This window comes from Oryctolagus cuniculus, chromosome 3, assembly GCF_051225735.1.
Source record: "Oryctolagus cuniculus isolate XC-2025 breed Fujian yellow rabbit chromosome 3, ASM5122573v1, whole genome shotgun sequence".
Taxonomy (NCBI): Eukaryota; Metazoa; Chordata; class Mammalia; order Lagomorpha; family Leporidae; genus Oryctolagus; species Oryctolagus cuniculus.
The window spans coordinates 67,820,142-67,836,262 of NC_142869.1; the positions used below are offsets into that span (position 1 = coordinate 67,820,142).

Sequence of the window (16,121 nt, forward strand, 5' to 3'; positions counted from 1 at the left end):
GCTTCAGAACAGTCCAGAATCTAGGTTCCTCAAGGCCCCCTGCAAACCCTCCATCTTTTGCTCGGGTTTTGTGCCCTGCAAGCAACACTTTGACAATTACTACTAATTCTCCGGGACCTCACCCTGCGACCCTGTGTGCTGGGCAGGCGGGGATCAACCAACATAGTGACTCCCGGGCTGGCCAGGGTTGGATTCTAATGTGGAAAGGTCAAACCCTGGCAGCTCAGGACACCAGCACAATGCAGTAAAGTCCAACTGAAGATGCTGCGGTACAGAGCCGGAGCCCACGTGAAGATCCTGGCAGGCGTCTAACCTGCAGGAAAACGTGTGTTTCCCTCATTCATTCTCTGATCCATTCAAGAAGCATTTATTAAGGATTTACCATTCCGCCACTTACTACAGCCCCTGGGAAGCTAACAGGAGAGACGGAGAAGAGTAGCCAGTGTTGCCAAAGTCTGAAAATGTGGGTGTGGCTCCAGCCCGCTCACGCACTTTCCCAGTCTGGGTTCCCTATCTGTAAGAGGAAATACTGTCTATCTTCCAGCATTCACACTGAGTGGCTGAGATGAAACAGGCGGAAGCACCTCTTACAGTATCCAGCCCATGGCAAACCCTTAATACAGATTTCTTAATGAATGAAATGCGTGTCTTCCCGAGGCTACTGCACACTAGTGTCTAGGTACTCTAGGCACCCCTCCACCCTGTTCCCCACGGATTTCTCTGCCTTGCAAGGTATAGTTACCACCCGTCAGGGAGATTTGGTTGAATTCTTAGAAGTGATTAGTACTAAGTGCACTTGTTGAGCAAAACTACTTAAATTTACTTGCAAAGAGATCTTTTCTAACAGCTAATGTGTTTTTCAGAAGTTATGGTAAAAAAATACATAGCATGAAATTTACCATCTTAACACATTTTTGCAATGTATTTAATGTACTTGAAAGAGAATAAGAGATCCTCCATTTGCGGTTCACTCCCCCAATACCCATAATAGGCAGGGCTGGGCCAGGCAGGCTGAAGCCAGGAGGTAGAAACTCAGTCATATAAAAATACATAGAATCTACCCATCTATTTTTTATAATAGACTTCTTCCTTGTGGCAGTGGGGACTGTGCCCTGTCTTTTTGAAGACTCACTCATCTGTCCTAGTACCCTAGTACCAGGAGGGTGGAGATCTGTTTCGGTCACTGTCTGGGATACCAGACACCTAACCTATCATGTAGGATGGACATGGACAGGGTGCTCACTTAACAACCAGCGAAGGACCCTGAGCCACTCAGAAGTCTTTATTGTAACTGAAAACACCTGCTGATTCTCCGAAATTGTCTTTCAGGTTCCCCGGCCCGCTCCAGGGAGAGATGAGACCCCCGGGTATCCTGGACGGGTGCAGACCCTACCGCAGGAACGAGGTCTGTGCAGGCGGGTCGGGGGGTGGGGGGGGACGGACCTGAAGGTCACTTCTGGCTTCATTTTAATGCACAGATCTGCAGCCCAGGAGGAGTGCAAGCCTCATTACCATAACACACCACCTCTGTTGGAGCGTGCTTCTGAAACGGATACCGCCCCTACACACGATGACAAGGAGGTCCTCTCCTCCATATTCACCTCCCTACACTAAAAGGCCTTGCCTTGCTAGTATATTTCTAGAGAGATTCTATTGATCTTCGTGTACACGCTGGTGAGTTTCACCTCCAGCAAAGTCCACTAAGTCATAAGCTCATCTAAGTCCCTGCTGATCACCTGATGGGAAAGCCCGATACTTCCTCCCCGGAGCTTACCTCATAGGTGACGCTGCACTCCACAGTCTGATTCACTGCTATTCCCACAATCCACTTCTCCATTACAAATGGAGGCTGAAAGACACAAGGCGGGGTGGGGTGACACAGCCTGCTCTGCTGCACCACGTGCTTCTCTGAGCCCCGCCGTGCAGCCGGGGACAGGGGATCTGATTACCATGAAGGTCACGTCGGTCACGCATGAAGACTCACAACATACAAGTGTTTTCTCTTTCCTAAGACCTCCTCTCAGGATCTCCTCCATCGCTCGGTCTTACCACCAACGCATGCAAGACGCTGCTTCACAAGTGAGAGGAAGCCACAACACCACAAGAAGCTGCTTAGTGGCTTCAACAACCACTTTGCTTTTCACTGTATCCGCGGCGCGGCGCGCCACGCAGGTACAAATGCCGGCGGTGGCAGTGCGCTCCCACTGTTGTAGAACAAAGGACTGGAGAGGAAGCCCGTGCCTTGGACTCGCAGTCAAGCCTCTGGTCCTACAGGTGAGCTGCACTCTCCTCCCATCGCCCTTAACCCATCCCCAGGGTTAGGGCAGCAAAGGAATGACTGCCTGTGAGCTGAGTATGGAGACAATGAGAGAGAGATTGGTTCCACAGATTTTGAACCATCTGCTCCAATCCTCTTTTTCCTATAAACCATGTTAATATTGCTGTATGATTTTGCAAACATGGCTTTATAGCAGAAACATGAATTCGGGCTAATAAGTCCATCTTTTTTTTTTTTTTTTTTTAGGCCAAGAGCAACTTCCTCTGTTAGTAGGCGATGACTTGGATTTTACTCCTAAATTGCATGGAAGCAGTAAACCATTGCTGCAACCAGGGACGGCACAAGTAGGGAAAGAAAAGAACATAGCTCTCCAGCCATCAAGATATTAAAACATAGTTTGTCCCGACAAAATAAGGAAAAGTCAAAACCCAATCATAGGGGCTGGCGCTGTGGCATAGAAGGCTAAGCCTCCGCCTGCAGTGCCGGCATCCCATATGGACTCCGGTTTGAGTCCTGGTTGCTCCACTTCCCATTCAGCTCCCTACTAATGTGCCTTGGAAAGCAGCAGAAGATGGCCCAAGTATTTGGGCCCCTATACCCAAGTGAGAGAACAGGAAGAAGCTCATGGCTTTGGCCTAGCCTGGCCCAGCCCTGGCTGTTTCGGCCATGTGTGGAGGGAAGCTTGCTCTCTCCTTCCCTTTATCTCTGCCTTTCAAACAAACAAATCAATCAGTCATAACCTTCAGAGATAAATAAGGCCACTGAAATAACTCCTCGTTGCACAGGGGAACCCAACAGTGAATCCCAATCAATCTACTTGATGAATCCACCTGTAAATTAAAAGGACTGGGGTGTTTTGCAATCTCATGTCTCCAAAGGGAACACATTTACAAGTCTAATGCCATGGATTTGAAGAACCATTTCACTCCCCTATTTGTGTTTGTACTCTGGTTCTCCTTTGCTCGCAAGCCCTGTTTCCTCACTGAAACTAAACAGTGTCCTGGAGTTCAGGTTAGAGGGGCGATCCCATTGGCAGGGCCTTCACCTGCGGCTGTGGACTTCCTACAATCAAGGTCTGGGGTGCAGTTTTTCTGGTTTGAGACAGAACTGACTTCTATTTTTTCCACTTTGAGGAGCAGTGTAGGCATGTCTGTAAATCTTTCTTCAGTGTTCTCAACAGCGCGCGTCTACAGTCGACCCTAGAGTTAGTAACGCTCTCTCCGGCCACTCCAGGAACTCCTCGGTATGAACTCCAGGAAGCCATCAAGACTTCAACATACGTCTCATATGTTGTTCATATGTTGTTTCAGTCCTTCAAGAAGTGAGCTCAACCAAGGTAACCTTCCTCCTCCCAAGTTCTCCAAAGTTGAAAACAACCCCAGATTGGAAGTAAACATTCTGAGCTTTTTCTTTCCTTTAATAAATGACAGAGTAAGCATAAAGAAACATGGGAGACGATTTTAAGAAAAACTAAACGATATCTTTTTTTGCAGCGCTTTTTCATTCCCACAGCATAAGTGAAATTTTAACAAAAAACTATTATGATTTCAATCTGCTAAATAAAATGTGCCTTTCAACAGTCAGCTTGAGGCTGAGCTGATGCGAGCCTGGACAAGCACAAAAGCACACTGCTGGGGTATTTGAATGTCTTTGTTTGATATCTGTGAATTCAAAAAAGCCTTTAAGCCGTAAATAGAACCCTACCTTTGTCATCTTTAAAATCTCTGCATCAGGTAGGTTAGTGTTGAATGTCACATCTTTTATGTAGGTTATTGCAATTTCATCCCCATCCATCTCCATATACATTTTCCACTTACAATCCTGGAATTAAAAGCAAAATTATCGAATTTGAGAAAGTAAAACACATTTTTTTACTCTCAATGTTTTATAACACATGAAAGTATTTTAAATGAAGTATTATGGGAGTGTGTCGTCCCTCCCCCCTCCCTTTTCAATAAAAGGACAAGGAATTTGATCTCTTTGTATATCCAAAGAACCCTAGGTAGGGCAGCCTTGAGACAAAATTGATTAGTCTAGTGCTCTATTATAGGAGTTGCAAACTCACAATCCTAAAGGGATAATAAAAACAAGGAAAGCCAGACAGTTTCATTGCTGAGTCTTAAGTTGTAACCTTCCAAGAAAGACTAATTTACATAAGCAACATCACAGAAATATTTTCTCTTGCCACAAAAAATATGTGGTACTGACATCTCCAAGTCCCTTCAAAATGCATCAAAAAAGAAGGCCTGCTGGACGGCTAGAGGGACAGGTGGATGGGCAGACACATCACAGGCAAGTGCAGTAAATATCAGTGGTAAGACCAAGGGTGGGTATGCAAGGGTTCACTGTAACCGTCCTTCCACGTTTTGGGAAACAGCTGGCCCTCTTGATCCCCTGTGAGTTTCCCTGTATTGATAATGACTCAGGTGCAAGAAACAGCCCAGTTCTTTCACAACAGGCGGTCCAACGGCACTGCAGGCGGAATGATGTGTGGTAATTGACAATAGGCAGTAATGGAGCAGGTTCGACTCCAGGACACTAAAGAGCAGTTGTCCTAAAGGCACACCCGCTACTCAGCTTCTGCAGGTGATTCCCACAAAGGGCTGTGAGCCAGCTCTGCTACCTGCTGTGATGTCTTGTGGAAAGCTAGACATGTGGAATCGTATATAAATCCTCTTGAGTTTTAGATGTGGGTATGCTAATTGGACTTGTAATAGAATTGCCATATTATGAAAAAGTACATCATTGGCCAAGAGAAAGCAAATGGAAACCACAATGTGGCCCCACTGCATACCCCCAGAAAGGCTGCCACTGATATCATCAAATGCGGCCTCGGATTTGGAGCTACTGGAACTCTCACACACTGTTGGCGGGAGTGTAGTTACATTGGAAAAGATTTTGGTAATTTATTAAAAAACTAAACAAGTACCAATTTCTATGATTCAGAAATTTTACTGCTCCGTATTTACCCAACAGAAATGAAACAACAGTTGCTTTACAAATAGAGTTATCTGGAACCAAGCCAAATGTCCCTCAGAAGGAAACTGGATAAACCGTACTTAGCAATGTAAAGGAACAAATTACTGACATGTGTTAACATGGATAAACCTCAAACAGGACAGTGAGCAAAATGAGTATTACACACAAAAAAACATGTTAACAATTCTGTTCATAAAATGTTCTAGAACAGACAAAACTAACGTATGGCAGAAACAATTCAGAAGAGCGGTTGCTTCTGGGATGTAGATTGGGACGCAGGAGGTTGGGGGCAGAGGGGAGCCTGGCATTTCAGGAAAGCTTCTAGATGAATCTCAGGACCAGGCAGGACCTGCATCTGCAGGGAGCGACTCTTGCTGCCAGCTACCTTCACAAGGTGGAGGGCCAATGAGTGAAGGACAAGGTCTATTCAATAAAATTCAAGGGTTCTAAGAGATGAAGGGTAATGAACCAGGCGCCTGACGTGCTGGAACTAGAACGTGATCCTGCAAGAGGAGAGCTGGCATGTTTCCTGGAGCAAGCTCAGGCATCATCTGAGGCTGTCCAAAACCTGCTGGCCTCTGCAGGAGGCTGGGGGCAGGGTGGGGGAGCCTGGCATTTCAGGAAAGCTTCTAGATGAATCGCAGGACCCGGCAGGACCTTCACAAGGTGGAAAGCCAAGAGTAAAGGACAAGGTCTATTCAATAAAACTCAAACCTCGCTCTTGGCTAACCTAAGTCCAACCAGTCAGTCCTCAGAAGAGACAAACCTCTGAGTATTTCTTTGATTTAGAGCCACTGCTTCCTGGGCAACCTGGACCCCGAGATGACTTGGCGGGACCATGGCTGCTTGGTGTCATGCTGGCTCCTCTCTGAAACAGCAGGGGTCTGCGAAGGCAGTGGTTGAGCAAAAAGCCTTAGAAGAGGGGCTTACTCTTACTTAGCAAGCTCATCAGGTTCCTTAACGGCCAAGCTTGGGAATTAAGTTAATCATAAACACAGTCAAAAAGACGCTCGCGGTGCACGTCCACGCCCCACCCCTCGCTCATCTTGGAGCCCGAGTGCTCCTCTGTGACCTCCGCCTCTAGATCAGACCCTTTCCACCCCCGGCGCTGCCACAGGGGCTCCGTAGCTCACGCTTGGGGAGCGCCTACCACGCGTACTTCCACAGCGCTGTTGCGTTCGATAATCATGATACCCTGGCAAGTCAAATGTATTTCCCCTTTAGACGGCCGAGAAGAATGAGGCTCCCATGGATGAGGTTACTTTCCCACGGTTTCACAGACAATAAATGGTGAAGGGTGGAGGACAGCACCAGGCTGTCTGACTCCAGAGTGTGGGGACGGGCTCACTGGACAGTCGGCTGAGCCCCATAAGTGGACAGCCATTGACAGCAAGCAAGAGGGAGCAGGACTAGAGAGTTTGCTAATGTAACCAAAGAGTTAAGGGGCCACGGGTCCTCCAGGCAGGGGGTGCACTCCAAGACAGAGAAACGCTGGTCCCAGAATAGGGTTACAAACCTTTCATTTACAACTCTTATCTGAAAAGACACCCTTTTAACTGAACCATAAAAGGCAGCTCCCGAAGTAATAAAAGTATAGTCAAGGAAGTGTAAAACAACAGGGGCACTGATTGTTACAGAGCTGGGTCAGAAAGAGAGCAGGTAGTGTCCCTGGAGTCATTCACTTCATCTACCAACACCCCGATAGAACGCCCAGGTATCTTCAGGACGTATACGAGGTCATTGTTGCCTAGTTGGGAAAACTAACCCATAAATACGGTAATGAAATTCTTCCATTCTGCTCCATTTTAAATCAACCCAAGGTACTCTTGGCATTTTTGCCAGTAGTGAGTGAGTTGCTAGTTGTCAGTGAGGCTTGTCTGTAAGCACCAGGATCTAAACAATGGCCACTGAGTTCCCCAGGACACAACTGCAGATGTTGAGACTACGTAAGAGATCCTGGAATGGTTGTCATAAGAACATGAATTATCGGTAGAACCACTAGAAGTTATACATGCTTAGAAGCCCAATACAGGGTTATACTTGCACAATTGCTACCTCTTCAGCATCTTGGTAGCGATGGGGACCAGGCAGTGGGGCTGTGGGCTGCCATGTAAACACCACTCACTTTTACCAGAGTGAGCTATTGAATTTGCCTTGCTGGAAGAGAAACGCGGATACTGATTTTGGAATTGTAAATATTCAACAGTCACTTTGGATGTGTTTAGCGAGTCTCCACCCTGACAGACACAAAATCAAAAGCAGGCAGCTCTGTATTCTGCAAGCTCTTAGGCGGCTTCAGGGGACACCTTTCCCAATGCCACCCCTCCCCTGGGATCTAAAATGTCCCCGACATTCACTCCGTGAGTTTAAGGTATTGATGACTTCCTAAGAACATGGAAACAATATGGGGAGAGGTTGCACCATGAAGCCGTTAGAGGGACAACGTTGAGGGGGCAGAGGGGGAGATCTCCAGGTTCCAGATTTGTCACTTTTCCCCCTTAACTGAAGCCAACCTATGTAACTTTTGCGAACTTCCATGTTCTCCCTGCCTAAGAGGGAAGCCGTGCTGGGTGAAGATGAGTGACAGCATGCAAATGCAACGCGGAGCATTGTGCCAGAACCAAATTAGGAGCTCAGAAGGGAGTAACCACAGCTGCCCCCGTATCCACAGGTCCTTGTTTCCAGGACCTCCTGCAGATACCGAATTCTGCAGATGCGCAAGTCCCTGGTATAAAATGGGGTAGTCTTTTCATACAGCCTGTGTGCATCTTTCCATATACTTTAAATCATCTGTAGATTACGCATAATACTGGATATCACAGAAAGGCTATATACCTCGTGGTTGCACTGCACTGCTTGGTCAGTAATGACAAGAACAAAGGTCTGGGCCTGCTCAGTACAGATGCATTTAGTTGAAGCAGTGGATATGAAACCTGTGGATAGAGAGAGCCAACTGTGTTATCAGCATGGTCACCAACACAGCCCCAGATGGTGCAGTAGATCAGCTGGCTGGTCCTGCAGCAGTGACAGAGTGCTGGGACTGAGGGCAAGGGAGCGTGATGAGCAGGAAGGTGCAAGGTGCAATCTGGACCCAGGCTCCTGCAAGAGCAGCCAGGCAGGGTTAGAGCATCTCACTCGGGCAGGACCCTGGGGACACTGAGTAACTCAGGCACCAAGGAACGTAATGAGTGGGAACGTAATGACCACACAGCTAGGAGGAGAAACACAGGTGTATCTCCTTCATCTATGGCTCACATACCACCAAGTCTGCCCTCTGCTACCCCAGAGCCCGATGTGGCCTTCTTAACGGGGACCGTCAGATGTCTGCGGTACCGTGGCTATTAAATGTGACTGACAGCCAGTGAGCCTCATCACGGGCCAGGAAACTGGAGCACGGCGGGATGAAGTCATGTGACCCTGGGCACAGATTTCAGTGCTATGAAGAACAGATGTCTCCCTAGTCTTTTCTGAATCCTAAACTTTTCCTTGTTGGAGGTTAACGAAAGTCAGTCTGTAACTACCATACTCTGAAGGCTCATCTTCCAAAGCCCACACAAGAGGCAAAAATGCAAACCATCTACACTCCCCTGATGGACTCCTCTGGAGGGTACCAAAGACAGGAAGGAAGTAATCTCTCTACAAGCCAATACAGCCAATCTCCCCTCCCTTGTAGAACACGGTCATTGCTAAGGGTGGCTACGGTGTGCCGGGACTCTCCTCCCGCCCTCCGTGAGCCTACTCACTGGCTCTGTGGCAGGTGTGACTCCACCTTGCCAACCAGTCCTGTCTCATTGCAGGGGCAGAAGCAGGAAGGCAAGTCTCAGCTCCCAGGGAGTGCTATTTCATAACGAGGTTCCCGCCCAGGAGGATTTTCCCACATCCCAGTGTTATCTTGGTGCATCTTTCCGGGGAGTGCTAACTGACTGAACAGGGAAAAGGCAATGGCTCAGGAGCAGAGCTGGCGCTGGGAAACGCTTTTGCTAGGGCTTTGAGTAGCAGAAAGCAGTTACCTGGCACTTTCCTCTAGCTAGGAAATCCGCTTCTCCATGCAAGTCTACAAGAAGCAAACGGAACTTGTGCTTTTGGAACTGATGAATAATGTGGCGTTTCTGGTGGGTGCTGAGGAACTGTCTGTCTGGGCAGCTGCTGAAATACCTAAAGAGCTTTAGGAGCAAGTATGCGGCTCCTGGGCGATGAGAAAGCATTCCATTAGCATTGCTTCAGGACTGCGGAGGATGTAAAAACATTTCCTGCATTAAGATTACCGGCCAAGTCAAACAGAAACTCTGACACTGCGAAGAAAAAAAAATCCTAAACAACACTTGGAGAATGCTAAACGAATATCTCTTTGTGAAAAATCACTAATATGTGCTTTGCAAGCCATTTAAAATTCTTTGGGGTTCCAAGCTAGTACAAGCGATGTCAAACACAGGCATGCCTTCCATTCCCGGGAAAAAGGAAGGAAGGAAGGAGAGAGGGAGGGGGAGAGAGGGAGGGAAGAAGGGAGGAAGGGAAAGGAGGGAGGGAGGAAAAATAATCAAGATACAGGTAAATATTCCAAACAGAAAAAAAGGTAAAAGGTAACACAAAAAAATTGAACTTGAAAGTTCTTGGCAATTCAGAGACCAGAGCTCTCTCAAATTTCTCCTACCAAAATGTAATAGGAAATGACACTATAGAGAAATCTTTAAGAAATCTAAGGCCAAGGACATTCTAGAAGAAAACAAACCCCCCAAATTAGGCATTTAGGCTTTTCCAGATCACCTTTGCCCGAAGGTTACAATTATTAAACAAATGTAGTGCTTTTCTTATTGAAATTCATCTATAATAAAATGTACAGGTTTTTGAGCACAGGGTTCAGTGAGTTCTGACGAATGGGCGCCCCTATGTAACCACAAAAAGCAGCAGCAAGGTATTTCCTGTAACCCAGAGGGCGCCCTCTGCAACAGGGGTACTCTCTGCTCTGTTTCTGTCACTGCGCATCCAATCTCACTATTCTAGAACGCCGCACACCTGGGATTCCACAGTAGTTTTCTGTGTCTGGCCTGATGTCTTTGAGGTTTATCTATGTTCTTTATTCTTTCCAGCCTTTCTCTGTTGTGGACAGCACTGCTCCCATTTCACAGATGAGAAGACTGTGGCTCAGAAAATGGAGACTTGTGGTCAGGTCAGTCAGCTTCACAGGACTGGACTTCCAGTGCTGGGCATGCCAATTCTGATCTTAAGAGACACCGGTGTCCAAAATCCCTGCCCTATGTCCCGTGCCTACTAGAGACAGAAAGAAGGCAGAATCTCCCACAAATGCACACACTTCCAGCAAAAAGGCCTAGGTGGAGGAAACATTTTAAAATATAAAATAGAGAAGTTGGAATAAACTTTTTAAGATTCAAGAAGGGGGGTGGGGGGAAAGGGCCTGGTGTCCTAGCAGGCAACAGACTACAGCAACATGTAAGAAGTGATGTGAGATGAAATGAAGACATGATAAAAACATTGGTCATGCTGGTATTAAAAGTAGTAAGATGTTGACGGCTCGCGCCTCCCAAGGCCCCCTTCCACGTTCACCATTATCTAGCCCAGCTGCGGGAACCTGCTGTTTTAAAGGCAGGAGAGTGGAGCAGCCCGTGACAGCACCTGGGTTATTTATCATTAAGTATAACCCCGCTACACTATATTTTATTATGCTGCCTTTAAAAGGGAGATAATACAAGTGTGGTTAATTTGCTTCTCTTCTTTATCTGTACAGTGTCATGACCCTCCATGGCTCTGTCCCACGAGATTGGTTTTTCAACCAAAAAGAAATCCACAAGAAACTGTCCCTAAAAATTCCATTAATAACCTCTTTCAGCGCGTATAGGTTGCAGGGTCTGGAACTAAGAATGTTTTAATCTCTTCAGCAAAACAATGTCTCATAATGATGTACAGGACTATTGCTGTACTGATGAAGAATCATACATAATTCAGCACCTTTCACTTGGCACCGCTGCGATATCCTCATTAGCTGTGGCTCACAGAGTCTGTCAGATGGTGTCCATGCGAACGCAGGCATTATATTGTCTTTGAGATGTGCAGCTGCTTCCATGACACTGCCAGTATATAAAAACATGACGCCAGTTTGTTTTATTTAGTGCTAAACCTTCCAGTTTGTAAAAACAAGGCTGACACAGAGCCTGACATGAGGCAGTGAAAATAATTAGCTCTCATTTTCTCAGCCTCCTATTTCCTTCTGCCTGCTGTTTCTCTTTCCACTAAACCACCACATGTCAGTCGAAATGGGAGGCAATTAGTGGGCTCATTTCAGTCCCCACAACTGTGCTGAAAAGAAAGTATTTATGATGGCACAATGAACAGCTGAAAGATTAAATAACATTTGCCTTTTGAAAAGAAAATGACTTCTAGCTAAATGGGCAATTTTTGATTATTCTCAAACAAGCTTAGAGTAGTTGGTTTTTAAAATACAAGAAAGGAAAATGAGTCATTTTTAGGTGAAAGAATCAAATAAAACTTGACACAGTAATGCAAATAACTGATGTTTTATTGCAAAATATGTAAATGCGTTATACCCTTAACAATGGCTTGTGTCTAAGGTCAGGGCAGATGGGTCCAAGTAGACACCAGTGGAGATAAGGTTGCTGGATTGCCTTTTGGGGGGTTGCTATTTGAGTTATGTCTGCAAAAGGGACTGGGTGATGATGTTAAGAGAAAGTGAAACAAACCAAGTGTGACACACTTCCATAGGACACATTGCACACTTGACTCTGCAATGGGTCGGTTGTTGGCTGGCACGTTAGGAGAAGGTTTTTGTTTTTTTTTTTTTTGTGTATGTGAAATCAAAAGGTACTAGGTATTCATCCTAGAAAAAACAGGTCAGTCTTGCCATTGATTTCTGAACAATGAAGAATTTATTCTATCTCAGACTGGACTTCTTAATTAATACAGACGGTAGTCTGACTTACCTAAATACTGATTACGGTATTTAGAAATACTTAAAAAATAAAAAAATTAAGTATTGGGAAATTTGCCACAAATTAACTTTTACCCAGAACTCTCAAAATACAAAAATAGCTGTTTACTTGCTCTGTTCATCTCCTCCCACTCCCATGACTCGAGGGCTAACTCCAAGCAATACAGTGCTTGGAAAAAACACTGAGCTAGTTAGTAGGCATTGTTTACCAGTTGAGCTGTTCTCAGTCCAAACGCTACAGTCCAGGGTTGATATGGTTCTCTGACATTTTAGAATTTCCAAAAGAGCGCTTTGAATTTTGCTTCAAATTATCCTTCCCTCTTATAGTTGACTGTTTTCAAGATGCAATTCTTAGTCCAGAAAACATGAGTCCCTGTGAGTGTGCGGTCTCCTCTAGTGGCGAGATCCCTAGAGGCTTCTGGAAGCTTGCTTCTGAAGAGAGATCTCTGTTAGCGTCAACCACTGTGCCCTCCACCATAACTGGGATAGTTTCCACATTTTTTAATGACAGTCACAAAGTGAAATTTTATTCATCTGGTTCCCTAAGTCTCCTCTTTTTCCTTTTACGATATTGGATCCAGTTTTTTTTTTTTTTTTTTTTTTTAAATTCATACAATCTGGTCATCATGAGACAAAATATGACTAAATGAGCCAAGGGTGACTCAAGATGACTTAAGCCAATAACAGATTCATTAGGAGTCTGGAGCTCTCCTTAAGCTAACTGCACTTATTACGACAATGGGTAACCAGCCATGTTGTGTTTGTAATTTATTCCGGCTTAGGTTTTATCATGTTTCGTATACTGCTATTCTGAAAGGAATTCACAAGCCTGATTAAGAAGTCTGAGAGTGACCAGGAGTCAGCTCTCACAAGCTGATTGTTCACGGCTCACTCCAACTTCAAGGTCGGTGACGTTGGCCATGGTGGAATGTTTACAACAAAGGAATCTGCAAAGGCTACAAATCAGGGCTGTCTTCCCTAGGTCTTAGACGCTTCCTGCTACAGTAGCAGGTGGCCATCAGCACTACAGATGGAGTGCCCGGCTCAGTGCTGCTCTCGTGCTGGAGGTGGCTGTCCAGCCCATAGGACAGAGGGCATCTGCACATGGCAATTAGAAATCAGCAGCGAGGTATGCAGTTCTACAGTTCTGAACTGCCACTGCTTCTTTGCTGACGATTAACACTTGTTTTATTTCCTAAAAGCCACTTCACTGAGGTATGATTGATATACATAAAGCTGTGCATATTTACTGTATACAACTTCATGAGTTTGGAGAGAAGTGCACACCTGTGAGACCATCACCATGATCTACGCCATCAACCTATCTATCACCTCTACAAGTTTCCCCCTGCTCTGATTTTTACTGTTAGTATAACAACATATAACCTAAGAGCTACCCTCCTGGAAAATTTTAAAAAGAGGTTTATTTTGATCTGCTTGAAAGGTAGAGTGAAAAAGACAGAAAGGAAAAGACAGGGAGAGAAATCTTTCATCCACTGGTCATTCCCCAAATGCCTGCAACACAGCCAGGGCTGGGCCAGGCCAAAGCCAGGAGCCAAGAACTCAATCCAGGCCTCTCATGTTGGTGGCAGGGACCCAAGTACTTGGGTCATCTGCTGCCTCCCAGGACGCATTAGCAGGAAACTGGATAGGAAATGGAGCAGCTGGGACTTGAACTGGCACTCTGATATGGGATGTACTCATCTTAAGCAGTGGTTAAACGTGCTACACCACAGCGTCTGCCCCTCTTAGCAAAACTTAAGTATACAACATAGTATTATATCTATAGGCATCATGCTCACTACACAGATCTCTAGGACTTATTCATCTTGTATAATTGACACTCTCCACCCTTTGACGAAGGCCCCCCTGCTACCTCCTCCTTGGAATTTGTATTTCTTATAGAACTCTACCACTGCAAGCTTATATACTTGGGCACACAAATATACGTGTGTGTATGTACATTCCTCTCCCCCCAACCCAATGGTTGATCATGAGAAATAAGCTTCCCTACATCAAAATTTTAACAAATGTATAATATATCAAAGTAAAGCAAAGCTCTGCTTTCAGCCGTTGTAAAATTTATAAAAGGTGTTGGCTTTATACTTCCTTACAAAATCCTTTTCTTTGTGCCCTGTTATTTTATTCATGTTTATCTATCCATTTATAAAAATTACACAAAAGGGGGAAAAAAGCGCTATTTGACAGTTTTTGATATTTATAGTACTCCAGGAAAGGACCTGGAGATCCAATTAAATTTATTAAATGCAACATTTTATAAGCAATCTAATAAAGACCTGAAAGCACAATGCAAGTGGGAGGCATTTATAAAAGCAGCATTTCTAACCTATAGAGGAAACCACTGGAGAGGCAGAGCTGCTGCCTGAACTTCTTCCTGCGGGGGGTGGGAGAAGCAGCCAGGTGCTGACAACGGGAGGCTGGAAGGAGCCCCCAGTGATAACTGTCCACCTGGAGGGCCTCGGCCAGTCCTCCTTAAGCCTCTTCAAAGTCTTCGTTGCATTCCCCTGTTTGATTCTCTTGCCCCTTCAAAACACCTCCCAACAGGAAATCAGAAGTGATGGTCAAGTCCGGAAGCCTGAACCCTACTGGAATGTCCACAGTAGCCAGAGAGTTGGGAGAGACAGGCTGCTTCCTCCCAACTCCTCCTGGGGAATCAGCGTAGAGCCCCAGGATCCCAGCTGCCACAGGCCGCCTCTGCCCCACTGGGGAAGACAAGGGACAAGTTACGACTGCTCAGTGCTCACAAGGCTGAGGACACCCCAAGGCGTTCCTCACTTTGCTTTTGAATTTTCATGACACAAAGCCTCAAAAGGCTCTTGGTGAGAAAACTGCTGGGTGGTTGGATAGTTTATCCCTTGGCAATTTGAGAATCAATATTCCCGAGTGGTGCACTGATAAGAGATACAATAATCAACTCTATGCAGCTGAATATTTCAATAAAACCAGTGGCTTCCATCCCGGGGGTGCACCGAGCTGTCGGAGGCTCTGGAAGTGGCTTTCCTTTGGTGCCAAGTCAAAGGCCTGCAATAACAAAACCCAGGTACTTTCTGTGCAAAACAAAAATAATGGTGCAAAAGAACAGTGCCTTTTTTTTTTTTTTTTTGACAGGCAGAGTGGACAGTGAGAGAGACAGAGAGAAAGGTCTTCCTTTTCTGTTGGTTCACCCTCCAATGGCTGCTGCGGCCAGCGCACTGCACTGATCCGAAGCCAGGAGCCAGGTGCTTCCTCCTGGTCTCCCATGCAGGTGCAGGGCCCAAGGACCTGGACCATCCTCCACTGCACTCCTGGGCCACAGCAGAGAGCTGGACTGGAAGAGGAGCAACCGGGACAGAATCCGGCACCCCGACTGGGACTAGAACCCAGGGTGCCAGTGCCACAGGTGGAAGATTAGCCTATGCATGCATGGTGCCGAGTGATATCCCTTTCCACAAGGAGGCGGCGGGATAGTGGTTAACTCCTTCGAGCTGCTCCTCTCAGGTGGGGGCTCTGGCTGGGAACTTCCCCTCCCTCCCTGCCTCTCAGTCTCCCCAGGGCAGGGCTATGCTGCCTGTCAGCTGCGTGTAACCACGGCACGAGAGAAATATTCACAAAGGACTGACACGGTGTCATCATTGGCCTTTCCTGCCTCACGCATGAGAAGCACTCCAAGACCCGATTTCTGCCAGTTTGGCTGCCGTAACTTCCAGGCTGCCTCAACAATGATTTTTCAATTAATAATTAACTGTACTCTTTAGAAACAGGTCAAGTACATGGGGAAAATCTCCTCTCACTTCGTAATTTGTATGGCTAAGGAAGCTGTCGGGCCAGTCCTGCCATTTTCCCAGTCAGGTTGTTCCTGAGCAGGACAAGTCACAGGACACGCTGTCTGTGGGAGCATTCTTA

General features: G+C 46.2%; 1 protein-coding gene and 1 long non-coding RNA gene across 11 annotated transcripts in view; one reads left to right on the top strand and one right to left on the bottom strand.

Moving 5' to 3' along the window:
- The window catches only part of MAP3K20 (mitogen-activated protein kinase kinase kinase 20), a 175,140-nt gene that overhangs the window by 9,706 nt on the left and 149,313 nt on the right, over positions 1–16,121 (bottom strand). For 7 of the 10 annotated variants that reach the window (XM_008258756.5, XM_089329061.1, XM_051849412.3 and 4 more), the window contains 2 exons: positions 3,983–4,099; positions 1,775–1,849 (listed from right to left, as the gene is read on the bottom strand). In XM_008258756.5, the coding sequence (XP_008256978.2) occupies positions 1,775–1,849; positions 3,983–4,099 (192 nt within the window). Of the gene's footprint in view, positions 1–1,774; positions 1,850–3,982; positions 4,100–5,782; positions 5,915–11,221; positions 11,341–16,121 lie in introns of those variants that run through there. The other 3 variants (XR_016231496.1, XM_017342939.4, XM_089329062.1) reach the window with 3 other exon arrangements.
- LOC149127373 (uncharacterized) lies at positions 1,857–3,540 on the top strand. The gene is made up of 2 exons (XR_016231510.1): positions 1,857–2,274; positions 2,525–3,540. It is a non-coding gene; the product is annotated as an uncharacterized LOC149127373 (long non-coding RNA).